The 27592-nt window shown below is 43.0% G+C and overlaps 1 protein-coding gene across 2 annotated transcripts in view; it reads left to right on the top strand.

Moving 5' to 3' along the window:
- The window catches only part of CORO2B (coronin 2B), a 66784-nt gene extending 39704 nt beyond the window's left edge, over positions 1 to 27080 (top strand). For both annotated transcript variants that reach the window (XM_044283137.1, XM_044283138.1), the window contains exons 2-12: positions 3524 to 3724; positions 7729 to 7845; positions 8897 to 9046; positions 19676 to 19840; positions 20863 to 20979; positions 21723 to 21827; positions 22057 to 22153; positions 22947 to 23059; positions 23151 to 23241; positions 25280 to 25419; positions 26185 to 27080. In XM_044283137.1, the coding sequence (XP_044139072.1) occupies positions 3524 to 3724; positions 7729 to 7845; positions 8897 to 9046; positions 19676 to 19840; positions 20863 to 20979; positions 21723 to 21827; positions 22057 to 22153; positions 22947 to 23059; positions 23151 to 23241; positions 25280 to 25419; positions 26185 to 26316 (1428 nt within the window). In that variant the 3' untranslated portion in view covers positions 26317 to 27080. The remainder of the gene's footprint in view (positions 1 to 3523; positions 3725 to 7728; positions 7846 to 8896; positions 9047 to 19675; positions 19841 to 20862; positions 20980 to 21722; positions 21828 to 22056; positions 22154 to 22946; positions 23060 to 23150; positions 23242 to 25279; positions 25420 to 26184) is intronic.
- Positions 27081 to 27592: the final 512 nt, after the last annotated feature.

Below are 27592 nucleotides of genomic sequence, written 5' to 3'. Positions count from 1 at the left end.
TGGTGCTCACATACACTGTGCGGGGCGAGCTCACAGCGATCTTTAATCGCACACTTCCGTAGAACCGAAGAAAAACAGAGGGGGGTCCAGCAGTCTTCTATCACAGTGGTGTAAAGCCCACTCACGTGTTTTACTGCCTCATCCCCGTGTGGTTAAGTTGAGTATTAATGCCCTGTTTAAGCATAACTCGCGTGTGTTTACCACGGTGTCTCGTGAAAAAAGGACTCGAGTCAAATGTCGCTCAGCAGTCTCCGGCAATTGAAGAGAATATAAACAAAAACAGAGCCACCCAGCACTGTCTCATTAAGAGAGCACAACCCAACACCGACTCCATTTCATTAAGAGAAGACAGATAGTAGCACCCAACCCACACATGTGTCAGATCACTGCCCGTAGTTGAGGCTCATGTCCGACAGGAAAAGCCGCATCCCGGGTCACGCCCGATGCCCGGACCCCCCGAGATCCCGAGCCCCGGACCCTCACCCATGTATTACTCAATATTTTAGGTAGGTCAAAAATTAACCAATATCTGATGCCGGTGAGTCCTGCCAACCTCCAACATTTCTAGAGATACTCCAATACTCCATTATAACTTCACGTTCTACACTAATACATTGCATACAAAAAGAAGCCGGACTAATTGGATCTTCCCCAAAGCCCTCCCACCATCCCCCCCCCCCCACCTTGCAGACCAAAGAGAAAGAAAAAAAAAGGGAAAAAAAAGAAACTCCCAGTTAGTTAATCGTGTCCCAATCTTTCCACAGTTTATTCCACTTTAAGTAGGATCCTCTTTGTTTGTACAAAATCTTCTCGTAGCTTTTCACCTTCTCAACCAGACCCAGCCAGTTATTACAGTCTGGAGCGGAAGAGCAAAACCATGCTCTGGAGATAAGAAGCCTAGCCAGAAACATCACCTTAATCAACAATCGGCCATTTGTAGGTTGGTAATTAACCTCCGATAAATCTCCCAGGACCCATATCCTGGGGGTAAAAGGAACAACAATGTTGAGTTTACGAGCCAGATTGGTTTGAACCGATCTCCAGTACCTGCTCACCATTGGGCAGTCCCAGAACAGATGTCAATGGTGTTCTGAGATCTCACATATCAAGAGATCTTTTAGATTGAATTTCCCCTTTAACAAATCTTATGTCCCATCAATTCTGAGAAGTGATAAAGAGTCTATCGGTGTAGACGGCATTCTTTTTATACAGTAGTCTAGAGTCAACATCAAATGTCTATGTACCAAACCTCACATCACTGTACTCATAAAGGTTGTCTAAAGGTAGAAATCATCTCAAAACAGAGTCTACTTCAAAATAATGTGTCATCTAAAATAGTTTATTGCTTGAATCAAGTTGTTTTTTGTTAAAGAACATTTTTGTGATTTTTATATTGTTCACCATCTACTGTATATTGAAAAACTCGCAAAATCCTACAGTTTTTGCACTGGTTACTGAGCCTGACATGCCTCCTGTTCTGTAGAGATTACTTGTCTTATCTCCTCATCATCACAGGCAGGATTATAATAAAAGATAACAACTAGCTCTTCTTTACAGATTAGTAGAAAAGAACATGTTTCAGTATCTGGTTTTAGTTAGTAAAACTTTTAAGTTAGATGTTCCCTTTAAAGGGTTTGCCTTATTATGGGGCCTGTGGCAGTGTTCAGCTGATTGCCTGGGGTCGGGGTTCTGAGACTATTGGAAAACAGCCTATTCTACCAAGGGAAGTCACAACTGGCCAGATGGTAAGAGTAGTAGTACATGGTGGGCCAGGTCTGCATCGCTCTATGATAGTCTATAGGCCGTAATGGTGAATTTCAAGACCATGGGAAAGGGAACACTATTAGTATTACCGTGTACTATATCTTATAATATCTGATGCATTAAAATTTACATGGGTCAGCCTTTCCTAAACTGCTGTATTTGATCCAAACTTTCTGATAATAAATTTCTTCAAACAACCTTTCGACGTTTCATTTGGGGCAATACCTGGAGAAGTCATATTGGCCTAAATAAATTACAGCAATCTCGTATATTGGGGGGGTCTTAACTTCCCCAATACTGGCCTGTATAACCTGGCTGCAAACTTTAGATATGTTCTGGATTGGATTTGAGGTCGAACACATTTTGCCAACGTGGAAATGGAGAAATAATTCTTCCCTTATATTTCCCTTATGGCATTACTGCATCTCCCATTAGCAGTATTACCTCCTAACATAATAGATTTTCCTGTTCTATGGAACACGATACAGGTTTGGCATAAAGTGAGGAAACTTAGTAAGTTGGATAGCATACACACATATTTTCAACCCTTTTTGGGTCATCCGGGGGTTTCTGGAGGGTAGACCATCTGGATATATGACACTTTGGCATCACAGGTTGTATATGGATCCTTGACATGTTAGACTCGAGCTATTCAGTAATCTCTTATACAGAGGCCTCACAGAAATATCCGGCCTTTAACCATGACCAATTTATATATTTACAAGATCGTAGTTTTGCTATTTGTTGTATGAATAATATCCCAGAGAACTCGAGAGGGGCATGTTTAAACATATTTCTTAAAAGAACCAGAACTATCTACAGATTTATAAGTCCATTAATAGATTGGGATTTAGTAGATACAGGACCCAAAAAATAGATTAAAGACTTTCCAAATCTTGAAGTCAAAACATTATTGGAGGCTACATTAAAAATACACAAGCATTCCCTGGTTAGCAACTCCACAGATATGGCCTTAATGATATTTCATAGGGCCTATGTGACGCCCTATATTAAAAATACAATGTCTCCTGAAGGCACCTATTCTTGTCCTAAATGCAATACGCCTAATACTGACCTATTCCATCATTTGTGGAGTTGTCCATGTATCCAGGATCTGTGGGGGTAGGTGCGATCCCATATACTAATGATTTACAATATATCCTTTACTCCTCAGTGGGCCATTTTTAACATAATATCTGAGGAGTAGCAGTGTCTCTCTAGACGAGATAAAGCTTTTTTACATGTCTGTAAGGAAAAGTATTCTACATCAATGGCTAGACCCCGGGACCCCTTCTATCCCCTTTATCCAAGCTAAAATAACATTTCTATTTAATATGGACTGGATAATAACTTTGTCAGATAAAGAGAAATTAACCAGACGATTTTCTGAAAAGTGGTCTTTATTTATAGGTACCCTTACCACTTCTATTAAATCCAAACTCATTTCACACTTTGAACACACCACCTGGTATTTGTCTTGCACGGACGCTCACCTATTAAGACATCAACTAGAACTTGAAGGTTTCCCAGAGGGGCTCAATTTCCTGGGAGGTTGCGCACAGGATGGTGGGATGGGGGAGGGAGGGAAAGGGGGTTATGTTCTTGATTCATCTGTTCAGCGATGTCTGTACTTGCCAAGACGTATTGACATATTGTATGCTATGTTGCTATGCTTTTGTTGACTGATTTGATGATAAGCTAATAAACAGATTCAGAAAAATAAAATAAAATGACATGGGTCTTATTGTTTTACCTGTAGATGTCATGGCGCCCACAGTACCGAAGCTCTAAATTCCGAAATGTGTACGGCAAGGTTGCAAGCCGAGAGAACTGTTATGAATGTATCCCAATTACCAAGAATGTGCATGATAACCCCTTCTGTGCTGTCAACACCAAGTTCCTAGCAATCGTCACCGAGAGTGCAGGAGGGGGCTCATTCCTTGTTATCCCCCTTCATCAGGTAGGTGTCATAATGAATGAGTATTACAATTACACTTACGTATGTCAGCTCCTGAAAATGGCATCACTGCCTACAGCTACATTACTGATCCAAGACCACCGGTATGACAGAGGAATTCAAATTCCTGGCCATGTTACTAAGGGTCTTCTTACCTGGCCTTAGGCCAGGCCAGTAATGAGCATCAGTCGGATCAGTGCTCGTTTACAGGACTTTTCACACAACCTGATGCAAATTAAATGGGAGACAATCAATTGTTATGATTGTTTGTCCCCATTTAGTTTGCATATTGCTGGTTGCACCTCCTTGATTACATAGGGTGATTTAAAGGGGTTTTCTGAATCTTTTTAACTATCCTCTGGTCATCAGTTAAAATGTCTCAGAAAACCCCTTTAAAGGGGTTCTCCTGGAATTAAGAAAATGGAAATACTTAAATATGACTTTATTATAAATATATTCCCAAATACCGTTCATTAGTTATAATGGCTCATTTTGTCTAGGGAGCAATCACTAGGAGAAATAAAATGGCTGCTGTCCTATTAGTACACACAAAGCCTGTCCTAATCACACAGGAGAACAAGTTACTTCAGAGCTGCCTCATCCTCCTCTCTGCTTCTCAGGAATTATGATCCGGAATACAATTGAATAAGATCTTCAGCTGAATCTCTGTAGGAGATCTCTGAGGAGATATGAAGTACAGAGAGGACAGACAAGACAGACTGTGGTAATGTGGGGCTGTGGTAATGGAGACTGTATACAAAAGCTGCTGCTCATTAGCCACAACCCCACCTCCTCTCTGTACTTAATGTGTCCTCATGATCCTACAGAGATTCAGCTGAAGATAACATTAAACTGTATTCAGGATCATAATCCCTGACAATCAGAGCAGAGAGAAGGATGAGGCAGCTCTTTACCTCAGTGTTGTGAAGTAACTTGTCCTGCTGTGTGATTAGGACAGATTTTGTGTGTAATAATAGAACGGCGGCCATTTTATTTTTCCTATTGATATCTCCCTAGACAAAACGGTATTTGAGAATATATTTGTAATAAAGCAATATTAAAAAAATCTTCATTTTCTTAATTTCCAGAGAATCCCTTTAAGGTGAATGTACGAATGGAGTGACCACCCGACAAATCAGCATCTACTTGTTTGTCGGGGATCTGCAGCACCTTTACACCAGCCAATTATCAGGAATAAACTTCCTATACCCAGCTGCTGTAAAAGGGCCCTAACTCTCCATCAAGACAGAGGAAAGCATCTGTGGTCTAGGCCTTACTTGTAACATATGGTGGGTCATAAACACCAATCTGCAAATTTTAGACAATAGAAAATTAGGGTGAATTTGATTCCCCAGAATACAGGTCAAAAGTTTCCAGCCCTTCCCACAATTAACAATAATACAAATAAAATTCTATTCAGGTAATTGATAATATTAAATGGGTTTTCTAGGCTATGGAGATTGTTGACATATCCTTAAGATAAGTCATCCCTAACAGATCGCAGGGATCTAGTGGCCATGTCAGATTACTGCAGCTCAGCTCCCATTCAAGTAAGGCTATATGCAAACGACCGTTGTGTGTTTTGCGGTCTGCAAATTGCGGATCCACAAAACACGGATGGCGTCCGTGTGCATTCCGCAATTTGCGGAATGGCACGGACAGCCATTAATATACCTGCCTATTCTTGTCCACAAAACGGACAAGAATAGGACTTTTTTTTTTTTTTTGCGGACCACGGAACGGAGCAACAGATGCGGACAGCACATGGCTTGGATGCAGACCAAAACAATGGTTGTGTGCTTGTAGCCTAAGGCCCGCTTTTCGCATATCAGTTGTGTCCAGCCAGCTATTTTAGCCTGGGAGCCGGACACAACCAATATATGCGTCATGCACTTCATGGCACAGATCCGGCATCTATCCACTGCAGTGTTTTTCTGTCTGGCTCTTTTTGGCATCTGGTATCATAAGTGGTGCTCTGGATGTATGAGAACAATCCCAAAGGAAACTATGGGATCAGTTCTACCTTCAGTTCTCCTCCAACGTTTTCTTCACCACGTCAGAGGGGAACTTAACCGGATCACTGGACATACAGTTGCAAGAAAAAGTATGTGAACCCTTTGGAATGATATGTCTGCTTAAACTAATAACACACAAATAATTAAATGTTACCATGTTTTTATTGAACACACCATGTAAACAGTCACAGTGCAGGTGGAAAAAGTATGTGAACCCCTAGACTAATGACATCTCCAAGAGCTAATTGGAGTGAGGTGTCAGCCAACTGGAGTCCAATAAATGAGATGAGATTGGAGGTGTTGGTTACAGCTGCCCTGCCCTATAAAAAACACACCAGTTCTGGGTTTGCTTTTCACAAGAAGCATTGCCTGATGTGAATGATGCCTCACACAAAAGAGATCTCAGAAGACTTACGATTAAGAATTGTTGACTTGCATAAAGCTGGAAAGGGTTATAAAAGTATCTCCAAAAGCCTTGCTGTTCATCAGATCACAGTAAGACAAATTGTCTATAAATGGAGAAAGTTCAGCACTGCTGCTACTCTCCCTTGGAGTGGCCGTCCTGTAAAGATGACTGCAAGAGCACAGCGCAGACTGTTCAATGAGGTAAAGAAGAATCCTAGAGTGTCAGCTAAAGACTTACAAAAGTATCTGCCATATGTTAACATCCCTGTTAGCGAATCTACGATATGTAAAACACTAAACAAGAATGGATTTCATTGAAGGATACCACAGCCACTGCTGTCCAAAAAAAACATTGCTGCACGTTTACAGTTTGCACAAGAGCACCTGGATGTTCCACAGCAGTACTGGCAAAATATTCTGTGGACAGATGAAACCAAAGTTGAGTTGTTTGGAAGAAACACACAACACTATGTGTGGAGAAAAAGAGGCACAGCACACAAACATCAAAACCTCATCCCAACTGTGAAGTATAGTGGTGGGGGCATCATGGTTTGGGGCTGCTTTGCTGCGTCAGGGCCTGGACAGATTGCTATCATTGAAGGAAAAATGAATTCCCAAGTTTATCAAGACATAGAAGATGGGTACTGCAACAGGACAACGACCCAAAGCATAGAAGTAAATCAACAACAGAATGGCTTAAACAGAAGAAAATACGCCTTCTGGAGTGGCCCAGTCAGAGTCCTGACCTCAACCCGATTGAGATGCTGTGGCATGACCTCAACAAAGCGATTCACACCCGACATCCCAAGAATATTGCTGAACTGAAACAGTTCTGTAAAGAGGAATGGTCAAGAATTACTCCTGACCGTTGTGCACGTCTGATCTGCAGCTACAGGAAACGTTTAGTTGAAGTTATTGCTGCCAATTAGATTCAACCAGTTATTAAATCCAAGGGTTCACATACTTTTTCCACCTGCACTGTGAATGTTTACATGGTGTGTTCAATAAAAACATGGTAACATTTAATTATTTGTGTGTTATTAGATTAAGCAGACTGTGATTGTCTATTGTGACTTAGATGAAGATCAGATCACATTTTATGACCAATTTATGCAGAAATCCATATAATTCCAAAGGGTTCACATACTTTTTCTTGCAACTGTATGTGAACGGGGCCTAACCATATGTGAAGGGGCCTAACCTGTGCTTTTGGCTCCTTTCTCTGTGCTAGTTCTGGTAGTTGATCAGTGGGGGTGTTGGACACTCCTTCCAGTTCTGGTATGGATGACTTATACAAAAGATTGGTCATAACTATCTATACACATGGAAAACTACGTTTGTATTATTTCACCTACATATGTACTTGACCTTTGAGTAGGATAATGTAGAAGACATGGGGTGATGGTTGCATGGAAGCTTGGTGGTTGTATTTAAAGATGATAGATATGAAATATCAGACGGTATTAGACAGCACTTTGTAACCTGTAGGTGGAGGAAGGAGCTACTGACAGGTGTATCTGTCTGTCCTCCTCCCCCAGGTCTACATGGTTGGGGGTTCACCTGTGAAATCTTCTGTGCCTCCCCCAGACTGGACGCATTGAGTTCAATCATCCCAAGGTGTGTGGGCACCAGGGCACAGTGCTGGATATTAAATGGAACCCCTTCCTTGAGAATGTCATCGCCTCCTGCTCCGAGGACACTTCGGTAAGTCATTCTCCTCATTAGACATTATGACACTATTATTAATCGTGAGATCTTATTGAATGTTCCTTATAAAACTTTATACACACAACATAAAATGTAAACAGATATATTCCTAAGATAAAGTGGCAATATTCCTTCTCCCTTTATCTTATAGGGGTTGTCCAGGTTCAGAGTTGAACCTGGACATATCCCCATTTTCACCCAGGTAGCCCCCCTGACTTGAGCATCGGAGCAGTTCATGCTCCAATGCTCTCCTTTGCCCTGCGCTAAATCGTGCAGGGCAAAGGCATTTTCTGAAGCTCCGGTGACGTACCGGGCTCTCCACAGTGCTGCCAGGTGGAGGCTTCAGCCCAGCAGTGAGCCCGGTGACGTCACCGGCACTGATGGGCCGGCTTTAGCACTGCCTTAGCCTGTAAAATGGCTAGGGCAGCGCTGAAGCCAGCCCATCAGAGCCGGTGACGTCACCAAACACACTGCTGGGTGGAAGTCTCCGCCCCTCAGTGTGTTATTGTAAATAAAAGAGCCCTTGCCCTGCGCGATCCAGCGCAGGGCAAGGGAGAGCATCGGAGCATGAAATGCTCTTGTCAGGGGGGCTGCCCGAGTGAAATTATAGGTATGTCCACGTTCAGCTCTGAACCTGGACAACCCCTTTAAGAGGACCCACCAGATATCTGATGCGTCTGTTTATAACAATTCTGGAATAACTTTTCTTGTAAAGTGTGGATTTTCCACACAGATTTTGGTGCTTCAAGTCCGCAGTACCAGCTAAGTAGATGAGATTTTAAAAATGTTATCTACACAGTGCGGAAATTTCCTGAGTGGAACTGTGGTTCTTCGTGCTGATTTGTATTGCAGATTGCATTTTGACAAGGATTTGTGTGAAAAAACCAGTGAAATGCACTTTAGACAATCTGCATCAAATACATTCCTGAAAGTGACCATTCTGTAGGCCAAGCCAAATCTAGTTATGAGACCACTGATACAAAACTCACCTACATATCATCCCAGGCTGTAGTTATATTGTTGTAATTCTAGTGCATCCTTTTTTAAGGTGAGGATATGGGACATTCCAGACGGAGGTCTCAAGAGGAACATGACTGAGGCAGTACTGGAGCTCTATGGACACAGCCGAAGGGTGGGACTCATAGAATGGCATCCTACAGCTAACAATATACTGTTCAGTGCTGGATATGACTACAAGGTCAGTAATACCTCAATTTATAAACTTATATTTAGATATATTTAATCAAGTGCTACATATCATGGGTGGAGAGGGAGCTCAGTGTAGTGTGGTATCCTTCTTACGTGGAGTATATTCACAGGGGTCAAATTTGCACTATATCTTACCTCAGAATCCTGGCCCTAAAGGGTGATTGTGGCCCTAAAGGGTTACCCACAATTTAATATACACATTTTTTTTTTATCTTCCTACCTAGCATGTAGGACCTGTAATGGAAACCATACTCAAAGGGGTTGGCCAGTTTCTCACTACTATTGACAAATGTGTTTGCAAAATGTTGTGCCTTTTTGTATATTTCATAAGGTTTGCCCCATTTTACCAAGTCTTTTGTGCTGTCCACAGGGAGGTTCTGTCCATAAGATGGCTGCTGATGGAGGGTCATGTGACCAGACACATAACTCAGCCTCCTCCATTCAAACACTCTACATCTCCACTAGACTCCCAACAGTACAAGAGCAGATAGCAGGCACAGTGTATGCAAGGGGAGATCGGGAACTTAAAGTGGCCCTGGAAAGAAACCTAAAAGTGGCCCCATGTTGTAGGCAGGTCCAATTAGACAGAAGTAGACAGAGCCAGCAATACCATAGAGCAGAACCAAATACCATAGTGTAGCACAAAATACTCCTGGCTGCACCACAGTATGAAACTGTATCGTGGTCCTGAGGACAGCAATACAGTTGAATGCAGGAGGGTACTTTTTTCTGCAGGCCAGGTGCATAATTGCTTAATGCTCCTATATTAATTAATGCTGAAAACATTAGATCTATATATACCTGGCTGGCGGCCAAGCGGAGGGCTTGTGCGGCCCTCTGGACATCAGCCCACCGGGAAGTTTCCCTGTGGGGTCTATGGTCAGTCCACCCATGAGTGTATGTCAATGGAGAAAACATCTATTAGATGTGATTTGCCTGGTCACATGACCCTCCATCTGCAGCCATTTAATGGACAGGATTACTGTATGGACAGCATAAAAGACTTAGCAAACAAGTGGGCATATTCAGGGCCGGTGCAAGGATTTTTGGCAACACAAGCAAAGCTACATTTTGGCGGACCCCCCCCCCCCCGGCAGTTCACCTGGCCATAGTCCCGTCTGCATCAGCTGGCTTCTCCTCTGTGTGGTCCTGGTATCTTCTCTCTGCTTCAGACAATTGCTGGTTTGAGGACCGTATTTTTCGCCCTATAAGACGCAACGTCCCATAAGACGCACCTAGGTTTTAGAGAAGGATAATAAGAAAAAAATATTTTCCATTACACCTCAGGTCAGACCAGCAATCAGACCCCCAATGTGAATCAGGCCTCAGATCAGACCCCTAATGCCTCAGATCAGCCTCCCATGTCAGCCATCAGCCCCCCATGTCAGCTATCATGCCCCCATGTCACATTTCTCTCCTTCATGTCACATTTCACCCGCTCAATGTCACATTTCTCCCCCTCCATGTCAAATCACCTATGTCACATCAGCCCTCCATGTCACATTTCTCCCCCTCCATGTCAAATCACCTATGTCACATCAGCCCTCACATTTCTCCCCCTTCATCCATGTTGCACATTTCTCCCCCTCCATCCATGTTGCCACAATTCTCCCCCCTCCATCCATGTTGCCACATTTCTCCCCCCTCCATTCATGTTGCCACATTTCTCCCCCCTCCATTCATGTTGCCACATTTCTCCCCCCTCCATTCATGTTGCCACATTTCTCCCCCCTCCATCCATTTTGCCACATTTCTCCCCCCTCCGTCCATTTTGCCACATTTCTCCCCCCTCCATCCATGTTGTCACATTTCTCTCCCTCCATCCATGTTGTCACATATCTCCCCCCTCCATCCATGTTGTCACATTTCTCCTCCTCCATCCATGTTGTCATATTTCTCCCCCTCCATCCATGTTGCTATATCCCCCCCCCCTCCATCCATGTTGTCACATTTCTCTCCCCCTCCATCCATGTTGTCACATTTCTCTCCCCCTCCATCCAGGTTGTCACACTTCTCCCCCTCCATCCATGTTGTCACATTTCTCCCCGCTCCATCATGTCCATTTCACCCCCCCCCCCCTCCATGCCACATACATTTCTCCCTGCGGGCCGCACAGACAGACTACTCAGAGACATTTGTCCACACAGTTACTCACCACCAACAGCTCCGCCTCCAGTCTCCAGACATCCACTCCCCAGTCTACACCAGTTGCTGCTGCCTGCCGCCCGCCGCCACTCGGCAGTCACCCCCCCCCCCCCGACCCTGTGACTGTCGGTGTTGCCGATGCCGTGCTGCTGCTGAGCCTGCATGCCGCTCCGTGAGGAGATGAGGGCCGGGGCCGCACGGCACAGCTGCAGGCTGGGGCAAGTCCGCAAGTTATGTATTTAAAGTTATGTATTTAAAAAAATATATATAAAAATTCTGCCCTGTCGCAGCCCCCCTTTCTCTGCACCCTCAAGCAGCCAATTGGTCTGACTTATTATAGAGCCGGCCCTGCCACATACTGTATGAAATATAGAAAATGGTGAAAAATATCAACAAAGGCAGTGGTTTAACTGTAAATGGCTGGGCCGCACAGCAAATTTTTGAATAGCGCCCCCCAGAAACTTCTTCACAACCCCCTCCTTCTGTGCAGCCTGCACACCTGTGACTAGTCAATATCACTCTCTCAGACAAGGCCCGGAAGCTGCTCCGTCCGTTTCCTATAGTGTCTGTATATAATGTCATTTTATAACACCGTCGAGGTGGCCCAGACAATAAAATCTTTTAGTCCTCCTCCTGGGTTGGCCCATTCTGAGTTCGGGCCCCAAAGTAGCCGCTATCCCTGCTTCCCCTATAGAAAATGGGCCCCAGAACAATGGCTATATTATCCATCCATCCAACAATGGTCAGATAATCAACAGTAACCAGAAAGTGGCCAAAGTTGACAAAGTTGCACTGAATCCGAATTTCCTAAAATGGCTGCTGCACGTGTGAGGACATGGAGCAAGGAACTCTGGGAACACGGGATCACCCATAATGCCATACATGCAGCCAATCAGCAGCCAGCCCTGTGATGTCACAGCTCTATACAGTGCCTTGCAAAAGTATTCACCCCTTGACTTTTTTTCGTATTTTGGTGCATCACAACCTGGAATTAACATGGATTGTTTGAGGATTTGCATTATTTAATTTACAGAACATGCCCTCAACTTTGAAGATGTTTTTTTTATTTTTTATTGTGAAGCAAACAACAAAGAGGACAAAATAACTGAAAAAGTCAATGTGCATAACTATTCACCCTCCTAAAGTCAATACTTTGTAGAGCCACTTTTTGCGGCAATCACAGCTCCAAGTCGCTTTGGATAAGTCTCTATGAGCTTGCCAGATCTTACCACTGGGATTTTTACCCATTCCTCCTTGCAAAACTGCTCCAATTCCTTCAAGTTGGATTTTTGCATTTATGAACAGCAATCTTTAAGTCTGACCACAGATTTTCTATTATATTGAGATCTGGGCTTTGACTAGGCCATTCCAACATATTTACAAGTTTCCCCTTAAACCACTCAAGTGTTGTGTGTTTGGGGTCATTGTCCTGCTGGAAGGTGAACCTCCGTCCTAGCCTGAAATCACGCACAGAGTGGTACAGGTTTTGCTCAAGAATATCCCTGTATTTAGCACCATCCATCTTTCCCTCAACTCTGACCAGTTTCTCAGTCCCGGCTGTTGAAAAACATCCCCACAGCATAATGCTGCCACCACCATGTTTCACTGTGGGGATGGTGTTCTTTGGGTGATGTGTTGGGTTTGCGCCAGATATAGCGTTTTCTTTGATGGCCGAAAAGTTCAGTTTTAGTCTCATCAGACCAGAGCACCTTCCTCCATACATTTGGGGAGTCTCCCACATGCCTTTTCACAAACTCACAACGTGCCTTTTTGGTTTTTTGCTGAAAGTAATGGCTTTCTTCTGGCCACCGTATGGCTTATTGTTATCCTATGTACAGATACCTCAGTCTCTGCTGTGAAACTCTGCAGTTCTTCCAGGGTTACCTTAGGTCTCTGTGCTGCCTCTCTGATTAATGCCCTCCTTGCCTGGTCCCTGAGTTTTGGTGGGCGGCCGTCTCTTGGCAGGTTTGCTGTTGTGCCATGTGCTTTCCATTTAGTTATGATAGATTTGATGGTGCTCCTGGGGATCATTAAAGATTTGGATATTTTTTATAACCTAACCCTTACTTGTACTTCTCAACCCCATTGTCCCTTACTTGTTTGGAGAGTTCCGTGATCTTCATGGCAGTGTTTGGTTAGTGATGCCTCTTGCTTAGGTGTTGCAGCCTCTGGGGCCTTTCAAAAAAGGTGTGTATATGTAATGACAGATCATGTGACACTTAGATTGCACACAGGTGACATAATTTCACTAATTATGTGACTTCTAAAGGTAATTGGTTGCACCAGGGCTTTTTATGGGCTTCCTAACAAAGGGGGTGAATACATACGCACATGCCAATTTTCTGTTTTCTATTTCTAAACAATAGTTTTATTTAAATATTTTTCTCATTTCACTTCACCAACTTAGACTATTGTGTTCTGATCCATCACATAACATTCAGATTAACAAAACATTGAACTTAAGGCTGCAATGTAACAAAATACGAAAAAATCAAGAGGGTGAATACTTTTGCAAGGCATTTGTAAATAGCCTCAGCCATCTTGGATTCTGCCATTTTCCAGTGTGCTTAGTGCAGGGAGAGATGTGACAGGTGCTAGGGACAGTGCTAGGAAAGTCTTCATTGTGCTAAAAAAGCAAATTCAGGGAAAGATCATTCCAGGTGTAGGGAAAGGATAGGGAGGAATCATTCCACAGCATTTATGTAGAACAGGGTTCAGTAGGGGAGGTTACAGCCTGGGTAATAGGAACAATCCTATTACACCTTGCTGCACTGACTAGGGATACAAATTGCCATTATACAGCTCTGTAATTCCAGCAAATCGTTCTTGTTATTGGGGTGCAAGTGCTGTTTGATACAGCCATTAACAGGGTTTATTACAAGGAAGTATTTCTATAAACTTGAACGGAAAGGAAGAAAGATCCAGCACCTTGTTTTTCTTGCTTGACGTTTATTCCACAAACCAAATGTACAGCGGTGATAGAAACCTCCAAAAATAAGCCCCAGTACGGTCTACATGTTTCGAACCAGATGGTCATGATTAAGAACCATCTGGTTCGAAACATGTAGACCGTACTGGGGCTTATTTTTGGAGGTTTCTATCACCGCTGTACATTTGGTTTGTGGAATAAACGTCAAGCAAGAAAAACAAGGTGCTGGATCTTTCTTCCTTTCCGTTCAAGTTTATATGCTTGGGTCTCATCCCATCCGTGCACTCTTAAAACTGTTGATGCAGGTGAGCTGGACTTTTACTATTATTTGAAGTATTTCTATGTCTTATTTGCCCTTGTGCGGTGCAGTTATATGTTCTCTAGCATTTTTTGGTGTGTATTAGTGGCACAACAAAATAAAATTATTTGCCATTCAGCGGTGCAGTTATATGTTCTAAAGCCTATTGTAGAGTGCATAAGTGGAAAAAAATAAGGGCCTATTTGCCGTTCAGCGGTGCAGTTATATGTTCTAAAGCCTTTTGTGTCGTGTATAAGTGGAAAAAAAGTAAGGGCCTATTTGCCGTTCAGCGGTGCAGTTATATGTTCTAAAGCCCTTTTGTGGAGTGTATAATTGGAAAAAAGAAAAATATATATTTGTCATTCATCGGTGCAGTTATATGTTCTGAAGCCTTTTGTGGAGTGTATAAGAGGAAAAAAGATAAATATATTTGCCGTTCAGCGGTGCCGTTATATGTTCTAAAGCCCTTTTTTGAGCGCATTAGAGGCACAAAAAAAGTATTTGCTGTTATGTGGTGAAGTGAGAAAATTACAGCCCTTTTTGGCATGTATTAGTGGAAAAAAGGACTAATTAGCCGTAGTGTGGTGAAGTGAGAAAATTACAGATTTTTTGGGGTGTTTTAATTTCCTTTTTATTTATTTTTTTGATCTAACAGTATGTCAGACAGAGAAGTGCCCAGCCCTGCACAGGGGAGTGGCAGAGGCCTAAATGTTTATGGCGCAGGCACAGGTCTCAGCAGAGTAAGGGGGCATGGCAGCAGGAGTCACAGAGAGAGGCCTGAGCTCCTGGTGTCATCTAGCAGTCGTGCCTTGACCAGAAACCCAGCGGTTCTTGAATGGTTGACTCGGTTGTCCACTTCTTTTCAAGTGACATCAGACACCCCCAGCCAAGAGTCGGTGGGTTCATCAGACACAACCCCTAGTTGGCATGGCCCGGGAGCAGGCCCTGTGCCCTTACCTGTCCTCAACCTGCCTCTGTCCTGTTCCTTCAGCCAGATAAGTATTATATGCTGTGGGCTCAGCCCCACTATATAGCGAGGACGAGCTACTAAAGAAGTCAGCAGCTACTGGCCGCCTCTTTCTCCGCTAGGTGGGCAAGTAGTGATGAGGAGACTGGCATGGGAGCTGGTGTTGCGAGCGGTGAGGCTTCTGACCAAGAGACCGTTGAGGAAGACATCAGTGACGTGCAGACAGTGCTCGAAGATGATGATGTAGCTGGTCGCACTCGGGTGCCTGGTGAATTAGGGGCTTCATCATCATCGGGAGAAGAGGGTGGCAGCTTGCCCGTGAGGCAGCGGTGGAGCCAGCAAGTTGCTAGCGTGGCCGGGAGACAGCAAGGTGGCAGCAGTGGGAGGTCGGTAGCCAAACGTGCCTGGGGTAGACCACCCGCTTCGCAGGAGCCTACCTGCCCAGAAAGTAGTGGTGCACGGGTTCACGGAAGCAGGGGCGGTAGCAGTCAGTCAGTGCGTAGTGGTGGTGGTAAAATCACCTACTTGGCGGTGTGGCAGTTTTTTAAGCCACCAGAGGAGGTGAACATGTGTAGAATCTGTGGGCAGAAGTCGAAGCGTGGCCACCAAGGCCCTGCCTCAACATATGCAGTGTCACCATAAAGTGGCCTGGGAGAACTGTGGCTCCAATGTGGTGGTCCAGCCTGCTCAGCAACCGCTGCATCACCCAGTGGCACACATCCGGTTTCAGGCAGTCAAGTACTCCTCTGTGTAACTTCAATGTCAGCCAGTGGCAGCTCATGCATGACACCTGCTGTTTGCTCAGGCCCTTTGAGGAGGCCACGTTATTTGTCAGTTGCTAACAACGTCATTCCACTGCTTCATGTCCTGGAACAGATGCTGGTTAATCTGGCTGGTCAGGGGACTGGAGAAGTGGCACCTAGATCTCACTGGACATTGGAGCAGAAGCAATGTGTAGCGAAATGTGTGGTTTTTTACACACAGGTGACAGGAGAGGAGGAGCCAGAGGGCGATGAGGAAGACGAGGCAGAGGACCCAGACCCACCTTGGCAGTATGCAGTGGAGATGGAGGCAGCAAGTCCCTCCGAGTCACTTGCACAAATGACCCGATGCATGGTCACTTCTGGCTCTCCACCTTGTTGGACCCTTGCTACCTGTCCAAAATGGGGGCCTTTTTTTACACCCGCTGAGAGGGAGGACTAACTGAACTACTATAGAGACCCTCTATGTAGTGAGTTGGCCGCTGCCGATCTGCGCCATCATCCATCCTCTCGCAGGTCTTACTGGGGGGGCCCTCCGTGCTCACGTTCCTCTGCCATGGCTGCTGTGGCAGGGTGGGGGGTTGGAGCAGTTTTAGCTCCATCAGCAGCAACTTGAGTCTAGAGTTGCTGATGCTGCTGCCACCTCCACACTATGTCACCTTGCCACTCTGTGGTCTCCTGATGCTGCTGCCACCTCCACACTGTCATTGTGCCACTCTGTGGCCTCCTCCTGATGATGCTGCTGCCACCTCCACACACTGTGATTGTACCACTCTGTGGCCTCCTGATGATGCAGCCACCTCCACACCCTGTCATTGTGCCACTCTGTGGCCTCCTGATGTTGCCGCCACCTCCACACTGTCCACCTCACACTTTTCATGCTGTTCCCACCGTCCCCACTTCATGACTCGGCCACAATTTTGCCTTTCGGCCTGGCTGACATCATCATTTATCTGACCCTTCTTCTGATCTGTCATAATGAAGGAAAAATTAGATGCACAACAGATCCTGTCTGTGTAGCAGATGTAAGAAGGTATAGAAAAAAGAAAGGAGGTTAGGAAGACCTTAAAACAAGGGAAATCCCACTCGCAAGGCGCCAACGGTAATGGGACTATGGAATATTGAAAGGTGGGAAAAAAAAAAAAAAAAAGGGAGTGGGTTGGAGTAGTAAGGACAACAGTGATAGGGGAGGCTGCACACAAGGAAAATGATTAGTGTTAACAGCAGGTTAAACACTTAGATAGCAAGAAGAAGAATTTATGTGTAAAATTTGGTCTATAATGTTGGTGACCTTCAGAACTTTTAAATACACATAGATGGCGCCTAATCCCCACAAACATATAACTATGTATAAAACGCAGTGGGATATAGCGATACCCCTAAAGGACGAGTACTCAGCGATACCTGTAAATATAACTTACTTTGGTGGGGGGCTGTCAACCGGTATAAAGGCACCTGTGGCAGTGGCCCCCCAAATAGGAGAAACACAAATGTATAACAGTGTTTGATATTTTGAAGTGAACTAAGGTACTCACTTCACTGGGGGGGCTGTCACATAGGTCAGGTGTCACAACTACCTAGGACAGTGAACCCCCCTCGCCTGGGTTGCTGTAATTCACTTGAGAAAACAGGTAGATAAAAAAGGTGTAGTTTTTACTCACTTCACTGGGGGGCTGCCAAACAGGTGTAATGCAAATTACCTGAGACAGTACCCCCCGGCCGAGTCTGCTTCTCACGGTCCTCAATTGGAAAATTAGAGTCCTCAATCTTTAGAATGGGTATCTTCAAGTAGTTTAATAAGGCTCGAGCCTTATTAAACTACTTGAAGATACCCATTCTAAAGATTGAGGACTCTAATTTTCCAATTGAGGACCGTGAGAAGCAGACTCGGCCGGGGGGTACTGTCTCAGGTAATTTGCATTACACCTGTTTGGCAGCCCCCCAGTGAAGTGAGTAAAAACTACACCTTTTTTATCTACCTGTTTTCTCAAGTGAATTACAGCAACCCAGGCGAGGGGGGTTCACTGTCCTAGGTAGTTGTGACACCTGACCTATGTGACAGCCCCCCCAGTGAAGTGAGTACCTTAGTTCACTTCAAAATATCAAACACTGTTATACATTTGTGTTTCTCCTATTTGGGGGGCCACTGCCACAGGTGCCTTTATACCGGTTGACAGCCCCCCACCAAAGTAAGTTATATTTACAGGTATCGCTGAGTACTCGTCCTTTAGGGGTATCGCTATATCCCACTGCGTTTTATACATAGTTATATGTTTGTGGGGATTAGGCGCCATCTATGTGTATTTAAAAGTTCTGAAGGTCACCAACATTATAGACCAAATTTTACACATAAATTCTTCTTCTAGCAGATGTAAGGCCTGTATGGTCCCATTAGAATTGACTTGTGATTTGGTAGACAAAAGCAGGAGTGGGTACAAAACACAGAAGACGTGAAAATATTCTATTCACGTGTCATCTCTGTTTTGGATCCACTCCTGTTTTTTTTGGCATTAGCAATACTGATGGATTACTGACCAAATGCTGGCCGAGTGAAGGCGGATGCTCCACAGACAGGATCAGTTTTTTGGGGGTTATTGTTCTGACGGATCAGAGGAAGGGCAAAATAATCAGTGAAGTCAACACAAACTTACTGCTGACACCCTCTCCACTCTGTCGGGGGGGGGGGGGGGGGGGGAGCTCTACTTGTATAAGTGTTTAATAGAACAGGTTCTGTAGACATCTATTTGGAATCGACGGTGTAAAAGGACGACGGTGTAAAAGGAGTGCACTTCTTCTTGGCGCTAACATTGACCTGAAAGGCTGAGTTCATACTTGAGTTATTTGGTCAGTTTTGGCCCCGTGACTGCCCAAATAAGTGAAGTGTGCAGTGATTCTAAGAGCGACGCCTGTCATGTGCGTGTCATACTGACTCACAATATTATTTCACTACCACAGCAGACTCCCTATGCGTGTTACTGCAAGGCACAGTGTTCTAAACCACTATAAAGGCTCTCTGCAGCCAGGAAATAGCTGTTTTTTAACGCGATTCGCCGCGAATAAATTCGGATCGAACCAAATTTTTCCGAAAAGTTCAGCGAACCAGCCGAATTGAATTTTTGAAAAATTTGCTTATCTCTAATCAGGAACCAACTGTTCATTGCTGATCATAGTCTGATCGATCAGCTGCAGAAGACCTTTCCTGTACAAGCATCAATAACCCCCTCTGTATGGGGATAAATGATCACAACTGCCATTATTTGTCTCTATACATATTTAATGTTTGTCAGCAGCACATCCATTTTCACCACGTGATGTGCTGTAGATATATGAGGATTTTAGGTGTCGAATGAAAGATCACCTGACGAAAAAGTGTTTGTTGTTGGATGACTGGTGGCACCTTTACACTGCGCAATTATTGGGAAAAGCTGTTGTACATTCGTCCTAAGGGCCCTTAGTATTTTAGTATTGTTGGTAATGTTTATTCAGTTTCCTTGATGGTAATAACAATATCTGTTCAGATATTGATATGGAATCTGGAAGAAGGGGAAGCAGTGAAGATGATAGACTGCCACACAGACGTCATCCTCTGTATGTCGTTTAACACGGATGGAAGTCTACTGGCTACAACCTGCAAAGACAAGAAATTGCGTGTGCTGGAACCTCGTTCAGGACGGGTGGTGCAGGTAATCACATAACACAACTATTGCATTTGTACAAACTTCAACTAAACAATCTATTGATCTGTTGCAACCTGAGACACATCGTATACATTTTGATCAAAATACATGGGCCTGCTCACCACGGCATGGTGGCCACGTTCGAGTCGGTTCCTACACTCTTTCTTCCTAGATTTTTAAAGCTTAAGGACTGGGAAACAAATCAATTTGGCTATATCTGTAGGTAGCCAAACAATGTATGGTAAAGTAGTTAAAGAGGTTCTCCTGGCTTTTTAATATTGATGACCTATCCTCAGGATAGGTCATCAATATCAGATCAGCGGCGGTCCGACACCCGGCACCCCTACCGATCAGCTGTACTGGGAGATGGCGCAGGCTGTCCCATACTCTGCGCGCCGTCTCCTCAAACAGCTGATCGGCGGGGGTGCTGGATGTCGGACCCCTGTCGATCTGATATTAATTACCTATCCTGAGGATAGGTTATCAATATTAAAAAGCCCGGACAATCTCTTTAAGCCATAGCTGACTTTCACCTGGTCAATATTTTAGATCAGTATCTGTTTGCCAAAACCCAATGTGGTTCTAACACATGGAAGATCTGCAAATTTTTCAATCATGGTTTTTCTCTGTAGTTTCATTCCTGGTTCTTGCTTACAAATACTGACTACATGAAAGCGACCTTAGGCCATATTTTATCACTACTGTACAGCTATAATATAAGATCTGTGCTTGGAAACATTTCAAGCAGCTATAGTGCAGATGGGATGTGGATTTGGATTCAGGAAGAAATTATCCTCCATTAATATTATGCAATTGATTATTCAATGATTATATGTACCCAAAATGGTGCATTAAAAACTATAACTTGTCCTGCAAAAATAAGCCGTCATACAGGAACATTGATTGAAAAACAAAAAAAATTTAGATACTAAAAATTTGTGTGGTCACTAAGGGATTAAACCTCCAGTCATAGTGTACTAAATGGTATCATTCATATAACAATCTTCATTCTCTTACTCTTTCAACAGACAGCAAGCTGTAAAAACCACAGGATGACACGTGTTGTGTTCCTGGGAGACATGAAACGTCTGCTAACAACAGGCGTCTCCAGGTGGAACACCCGGCAGCTAGCATTGTGGGACCAGGTGAGCAAAACTGTGATGCAACAACACCTGCATCCTCCATGAGAGATTCCCATACACTTATGATGTAGATATTCCACGATTCACAATGTAGTCGTTGCCTTAAAACATGATGCCTACAACCCATTGCTGTGGTCAACATCTACTGAAAAGTTAGGCGTTCACTGCCACTTTGTACAAGTGCATTTTGCTATCTCTTAGTTAAGGGTTTGTTCACATCTGTTTTCATTGCCTCCATCATAGACTCCATCAAAACCAGTGGTTAGAGGTCCGTCATTCATGCAAGACTTTTCTCTTTGCCAATAAAGCAGATTCCCAAACGGAAACCAGTTGAACCCCATTATAGTTAGTGGGATCTGTTTGGCTCTTTTGGGGTCTGCTATGTGCCAAATCCAGCACTTCCATTATTTTGAAGAATGGTTATTAATAGCAGTGGTGTGTACCCAGCCTTAGTCTGTTTTGGATCAATTTGTATGGTGGACAATCCGAAATTTATGTGTACTGCCAGTATAAAGAAGCACTAGCACAAAAATCCTATTCTTTGGTCCATTACTGAGTTACATGATGTAAACAGTAGCACAGGTAGTCTGCTTACCGGTGGCTTTATTTGGGAGAGAGAGCTCCATTCCGGCTCTCCGCCAACCACCATTCTGACTTATTGAATCTTAAAGCATTTCTGTGTCTACAACGCTCATGTGTACAGTTAGCCTTGCCTATTAGAACAAAACTGTGACATCTGTATGCAGGAGGACCTGTCAATGCTATTGGTTGAGGAGGAGATAGATGGGCTTTCTGGACTGCTCTTTCCCTTTTATGATGCCGACACACACATGCTGTATCTGGCTGGGAAGGTAAGCTGCCATCTTTTTAGTTATCTTCTCCAATGCTACCTACACACATTCCCTACCTAGTTCTCACATCACTTCTCAAACATCCTAAATGTCTCGCTGACACAATTTTACATCATTGTCACTCATACTTGGTTTCATAGACTAACTTTATTCCCTTAGCTTCTGAACATCATCTGCTTTATTTCTGGTGACCTCAAAGTATTTACGATTGCCTTTTTTTTTATGTAAGGGAGACGGGAATATACGGTATTATGAAATAACAGTGGAAAAACCGTTCCTGACATACCTCATGGAGTTCCGTTCTGCTGCACCTCAGAAAGGCTTTGGTGAGACACAAAACAGTAATATGGGAAGGGAGTCTAAAAGCTGGTGAGTTTGGCTGATCATCTAATGTGTACGGTGGTCTCCCAACTCTCCTCCAATGGCTTTCGAGGGAGATAAGGGTGTTGGACTGCAACACCTGATCCTTCTGTTAGCAGAAAAAGAAGCCACTTCCAGGAGTCTGGCAGCATCTTTCTCCCCTTTCCCATTGACTACAAAAGATAGCTTTCTGCTCATCTCTGTGTATAGCCAGCTTAGTGAACCTGTCACTATCAAAATGTGAATTAATCTACAGGCAGCATGTTATAGAGCAGGAGGAGCTGAGCAGATTGATATATAGTTTTATGGGAAAATATTCAGTAAAACTTGTATTTCATTCATTTAAAATTCTGCTCATTCTGGGCTTTGAAGTCCAGGAGGCGGTCCTATCCGTGATTGACAGCCTTCCCTCTGACTGTGTATACAGAGATAGCTGTCAATCACTGATGGGGCCGCCTCCTGGACTTCAAAGCCCAGAATGAGCAGGAATTTAAATGAATGAAATACAAGTGTTACTGAATCTTTTCCCATAAAACTATATATCAATCTGCTCAGTTCCTCCTGCTCTATACAATGCTGCCTGCAGCTCAGACATGATGTTCTATGTGACAGGTTCCCTTTAAATGGTTATTATAAAACTTTTCACAATGAGCAATAGTGTAAGGTGTTGTGTAGAAAGTGAGATAACTAGATAATGAGTGTTATACCTACCTGTAAAATTCTCTTTGCAAACATCACACTAGGATCTTTCTTTCATAGGGGTGATGCCAAAACATGGATTAGATGTGTCCGCATGTGAGGTATTCCGCTTTTACAAGCTCGTCACTATGAAGAACCTAATAGAACCAATATCTATGATAGTTCCAAGACGGGTGAGCTTGTATGCATACATGCAGTTGTGCTATAAACACACTAATCTAGAGAATTGCCTTATGTTAAAATAATATTTTTATTTTTTTACAGTCAGAAACTTACCAGGAGGACATTTATCCTATGACACCAGGAATGGAACCTGCACTAAGTCCTAAAGAGTGGCTAAGCGGCATGAACAGAGGTGAACATGGTGCAAGTCATTTAGTGCTAGCGATGGAGCTGGCACATCATTGATGGGCTGTGCGTAACGTGTTTAAAAGGAAAATACATCTTTGGTGCAAGTTTAACCTTTTCAGGACCGGGCCATTTTTCATTTTACGTTTTCATTTTTCACTCCCCGCCTTCCCATAGTCCTTACTTTTTAATTTTTCCGTTCACATAGCCTTATGAGGTCTTATTTTTTGAGGGACAAGTTGTACTTTCTAATGGCGCCATTTATGGTTGCATAATATGTAGTGGGAAGCGGGAAAAAAAATCCAAATGGAGTAGAATTGGGAAAAAACACAATTCTGATAAAGGTTTTTATTTATTTTTTATTACACTGTACACTATGCGGTAAAATTGACCTGTTATCTTCATTCTCCAGGTCAGTACGGTTCTAACGATACCACACTTGTATAATTTTTCTTGCGTTTTAATAAAAAAATAAAACCTTTGAGGGAAAAAAATAATATTTATAACCATATTCTAAACCCTATAACTTTTTAGTAGTTACCGGTATGTGTATGCGGCTGTGTGAGGGTAAATTTTTTGCAGGACGATCTTTTTTTTTTTTTCAGTGATACCAATTGAAGTGTGTGTGACTTTTTGATCACTTATTATTAAAAAAACTATTGGGTAGTTGAAGTGACAAAAAATGACAAATTGGCTGTTTTTATTTTTTTTCCCGCCACTGCCGTAAGCCCTTAATTTTGTTATATTTTAATAGTATGGGCATTTTCGCACGCGGCAATGCCCATGATGTTTATTTATCGGGCGCCATGTTTAAAGACCGGACCGATGACTTGCATGTACGTCATCGGGCGTATAGAGGTTAAGATATGGTGTAGTGTATGATGAATAATTTCCTAATTTTTTCGTATGTACATTGTGACAGCTCACACTGGTAAAACGAACAATTAGATTAGAATGCACACGTTATGTAATTGTGCATTCTTTCATATACAAGAGAAGATCCACCATAGGTTACCTCTTCGCTAACAACAGTGATTCTCACATTTTTTAAGGGGGTGCAAAACAATTGTTTCCCCCTCTGTGGAACTCTTATTCTCATATCACTCTCAAAGTTGATGCAGGGGTTGGTAAAGCATGATATAATTACATACACCAATCACCATAACATAAAGCTGCCTGCCTAATATTGCATACAGCTCTGACCCATCAAGTCATGGACTCCACAAGACCTCTGAAGGTGTCTTGTGGTATCTGGCAGCAGATGCTTGAAGTTCTGCAAGTTGAGAATTGAGGCTTCTGTGAATTGGACTTGCTTTTGTCATATGTCCCACAGATGTGTGATCAGATTGAGAGCTGGAATATCTGGAGGCCAAGTCATCACCTTGTACTATTTGCCATGTTCCTCAAACCATTCCTGAACAGGTTTTCTGCACTGGGGCAGGATTCATTATCCTGCTGAAAGAGGTCCCTGCCACTACAGAATAAAGGGTCTTGCAAATGATCATTTGCGCAAACAACTTGATGATATCATACATTACATAGATGCCTGAATGAATATGAATTGTGAATGGTGCTATAAATGGGCGTCCTGTTTTTTAACTGCTGCACATAGTACCCACTGTTATATCCATAAAAGTGTTCCTCCAGTTTAATATAGAAATAAGAATGTGCTAGGATTTACACGTATAAGCACGCCTTCAATATAATCAGTGACATCAATAATATCAGTGAACCTATATATTAGTGGCAGGCAACCCATATTTCCTTTCTGCGCACTCTCCATGAACTGTGAAAATATGGGTCAAACCAAACCAAGCTTGGGCTATTACGTTACATCCAATCACAATCAATAGGAACAAGATTATGTGCATAAATAATGTATGGGCAGCCTAGAATACATTTGCACGGCATGCAAAAAAATAATAAACTGTCTCACAAAGGATTGTAAATTTGGAACTCGGCATACCAACAGTGTGTACCCCAGCAATACAGATAACATACTGTATATTAAGATTATACAAGCGTAATCAAACCTCTTTCAATAGATCCTGTTCTGATGAGTCTCAAAGAGGGGTACAGAAAGGAGTCCAACGCTGTATTCAAAGCACCAGTGAGGGACAAGAAGAGTTTAGTAGTAAATGGCATCGATCTACTAGAAAATGTGCCACCTCGGACTGAAAATGAAGTGAGTGATTATTACCTTCTACTTTTCATTATAATATAATTTTGGAATTTAAAGGACCCCCCCCCCCCCCCCCCAGTTGTAAAGGAATGACACCTGGGGTTGCACTGCTGCAGATTCTTAAAGTGTTACTGTCATTCTTTTTTTTATTTGTGTAATGTATTGGTGCAGTGATACTGACCATTTTTGTAGAATACTTTTATCACTGAAATCGTATATTTCTATTATAAAAATAGCTGTAAAGTGGCCCATTTTGAGCCGTAGCAACGCTCCTCTGTCTTCTGTTTAAATAACAGTCAGTGTTAAGCAAGTCTCCACAGTTATGTAAACAGAGGACAGGGGAGCGTTGCTAAGGCTAAAAATGGGCCACTTTACAGCTATTTTTATAATAGAAATATACGATTTCAGTAATAAAAGTATACTACAAAAATGGTCAGTATCACTGCCCCTATACATTACACAAATACAAAAAATGACAGTTACACTTTAAGGCAGATTTGCCACTCAGGAGTTTCAAAAAGCAGAGTGACAAAAACAGCCATATTTTTTTTTCTTTTTTTTTTATCCTTTAAATGATGGAATCCTTGTTATATTGTGAGGGGGAATTCTCTCTAACCTCCTATGTTCACAAAACCCTAACAAATGCACGGCTAATGACAGTCACCCACAGACTTCTGCACCAAACACTGCACACGTTGTATGGCATGTATGTTACTAATTGTGCTTTTGATTGTGCTTTTCACCTGCTCACCTACCTGTGCCCTGCAGTTGCTGCGCATGTTCTATCGACAGCAGGACGAGATCAGACGTCTGAAGGAACAGCTTGCCCAGAGAGACCTCCACATCCGACAACTGGAACTGGAACTTAGAAACCTGAGGAATAGTCCCAAGGAAAGTTAGCCACACTCATCAATTATACGAGAAACAGACAACTTCTCCACATATAAGAGCTTGGGAAGTTTCTGCATATAGATTAACTAGCCCTACAATGGCATGTAAAGGACTGGGTATCCAACTGCACTAATTGCACAGATTATCCATTTATTCAGCAGGGTTTCTGCATATAACCAAATGGAACTAATTCCTCCATCTTAGTCGACCACAACCAATCTAGATGGATTACTCCCAATAACTATATTCAACCAAGACACAATCAAGAACAAGGGGAGCAGGAGCAATCTGGAGGTCTCATAATGTATTAACTTCTTTCAATCTTCTCTTACCAGTCTTGGGGCAAGATTCGAGAAATATATTTATTTATGCAACCAATGACAATGGAGGGTACCTCCTCCTTAAAGAAGCAGGGGTTTTTACAAGACCGTAAAGCCATAAAGATTATTTCAGATATAAGAAATAAAGCACTAGGGGGCTTCTCCCTCAATCTTCTACCATGCTCATTCTCTCTTATCCTGTAGTATTTCCCATGGAACCACATCCTTTACTACTCACCTTTCGCACATTCTCACGCTAGTTAGCCCATGTTTCTCACCTCCAGCAGAGCACTTTAAATCCGACGGACCTGACTCTAGCTGGTTGGCCTTTTATTTATTGCTAATCATCACTTCCTATGCAAAGTGAAATATTAAAATAATTAACCTTCTAAAAAGACCGTGGACATTTATTTCAAAGAATGTTCTGTAACTAATGCTGAGAATAAAGGTTGAAAGCCAGTGTGCTTGTTTTCTTTTCAAATGTAGTGCAACTATAAAAGTAAAATGGATCTGTACAATTTCTGGAATGCATCTACAGCACTGAAGACATTACTAGTGATGAGCGGCATAGGCAATATTCAAATTCACGATATTTCACAAATTTTTACCTGAATATTTGCCATAAATTCACGAATTAAAAAATCGGCAATGTATTATGCACATATTGTGAGCACAATTTCATTGCCTATAATGTATAACAAACTATTACACAAAGGCTATGTGCCAAAAGCCGGGTATGTGCAAACCAACAACCTATCCATGAGACAGGTACAGTCAGCATATCTTACAATAGCAGCCTTGCATGCAATGAGACGTCCAAGACCAGCTCTCATCTGACTGACAGCCAGTAAGCCTCAAAGTTGCTTAATTTGAGTTGTATGCCTTGGGGGACCTGCGAACCTAGATCATTATCATTAGAGTGACAAAAACATTTTTTATTTTTTTTTATGCCAGCTAACTCTTCT

The sequence above is a fragment of the Bufo gargarizans genome, chromosome 2 (genome assembly GCF_014858855.1).
Source record: "Bufo gargarizans isolate SCDJY-AF-19 chromosome 2, ASM1485885v1, whole genome shotgun sequence".
In the NCBI taxonomy this organism is placed as follows: Eukaryota; Metazoa; Chordata; class Amphibia; order Anura; family Bufonidae; genus Bufo; species Bufo gargarizans.
Note: the sequence above shows the minus strand (reverse complement) of the source record. Positions and strands in the feature narration are given on the sequence as shown.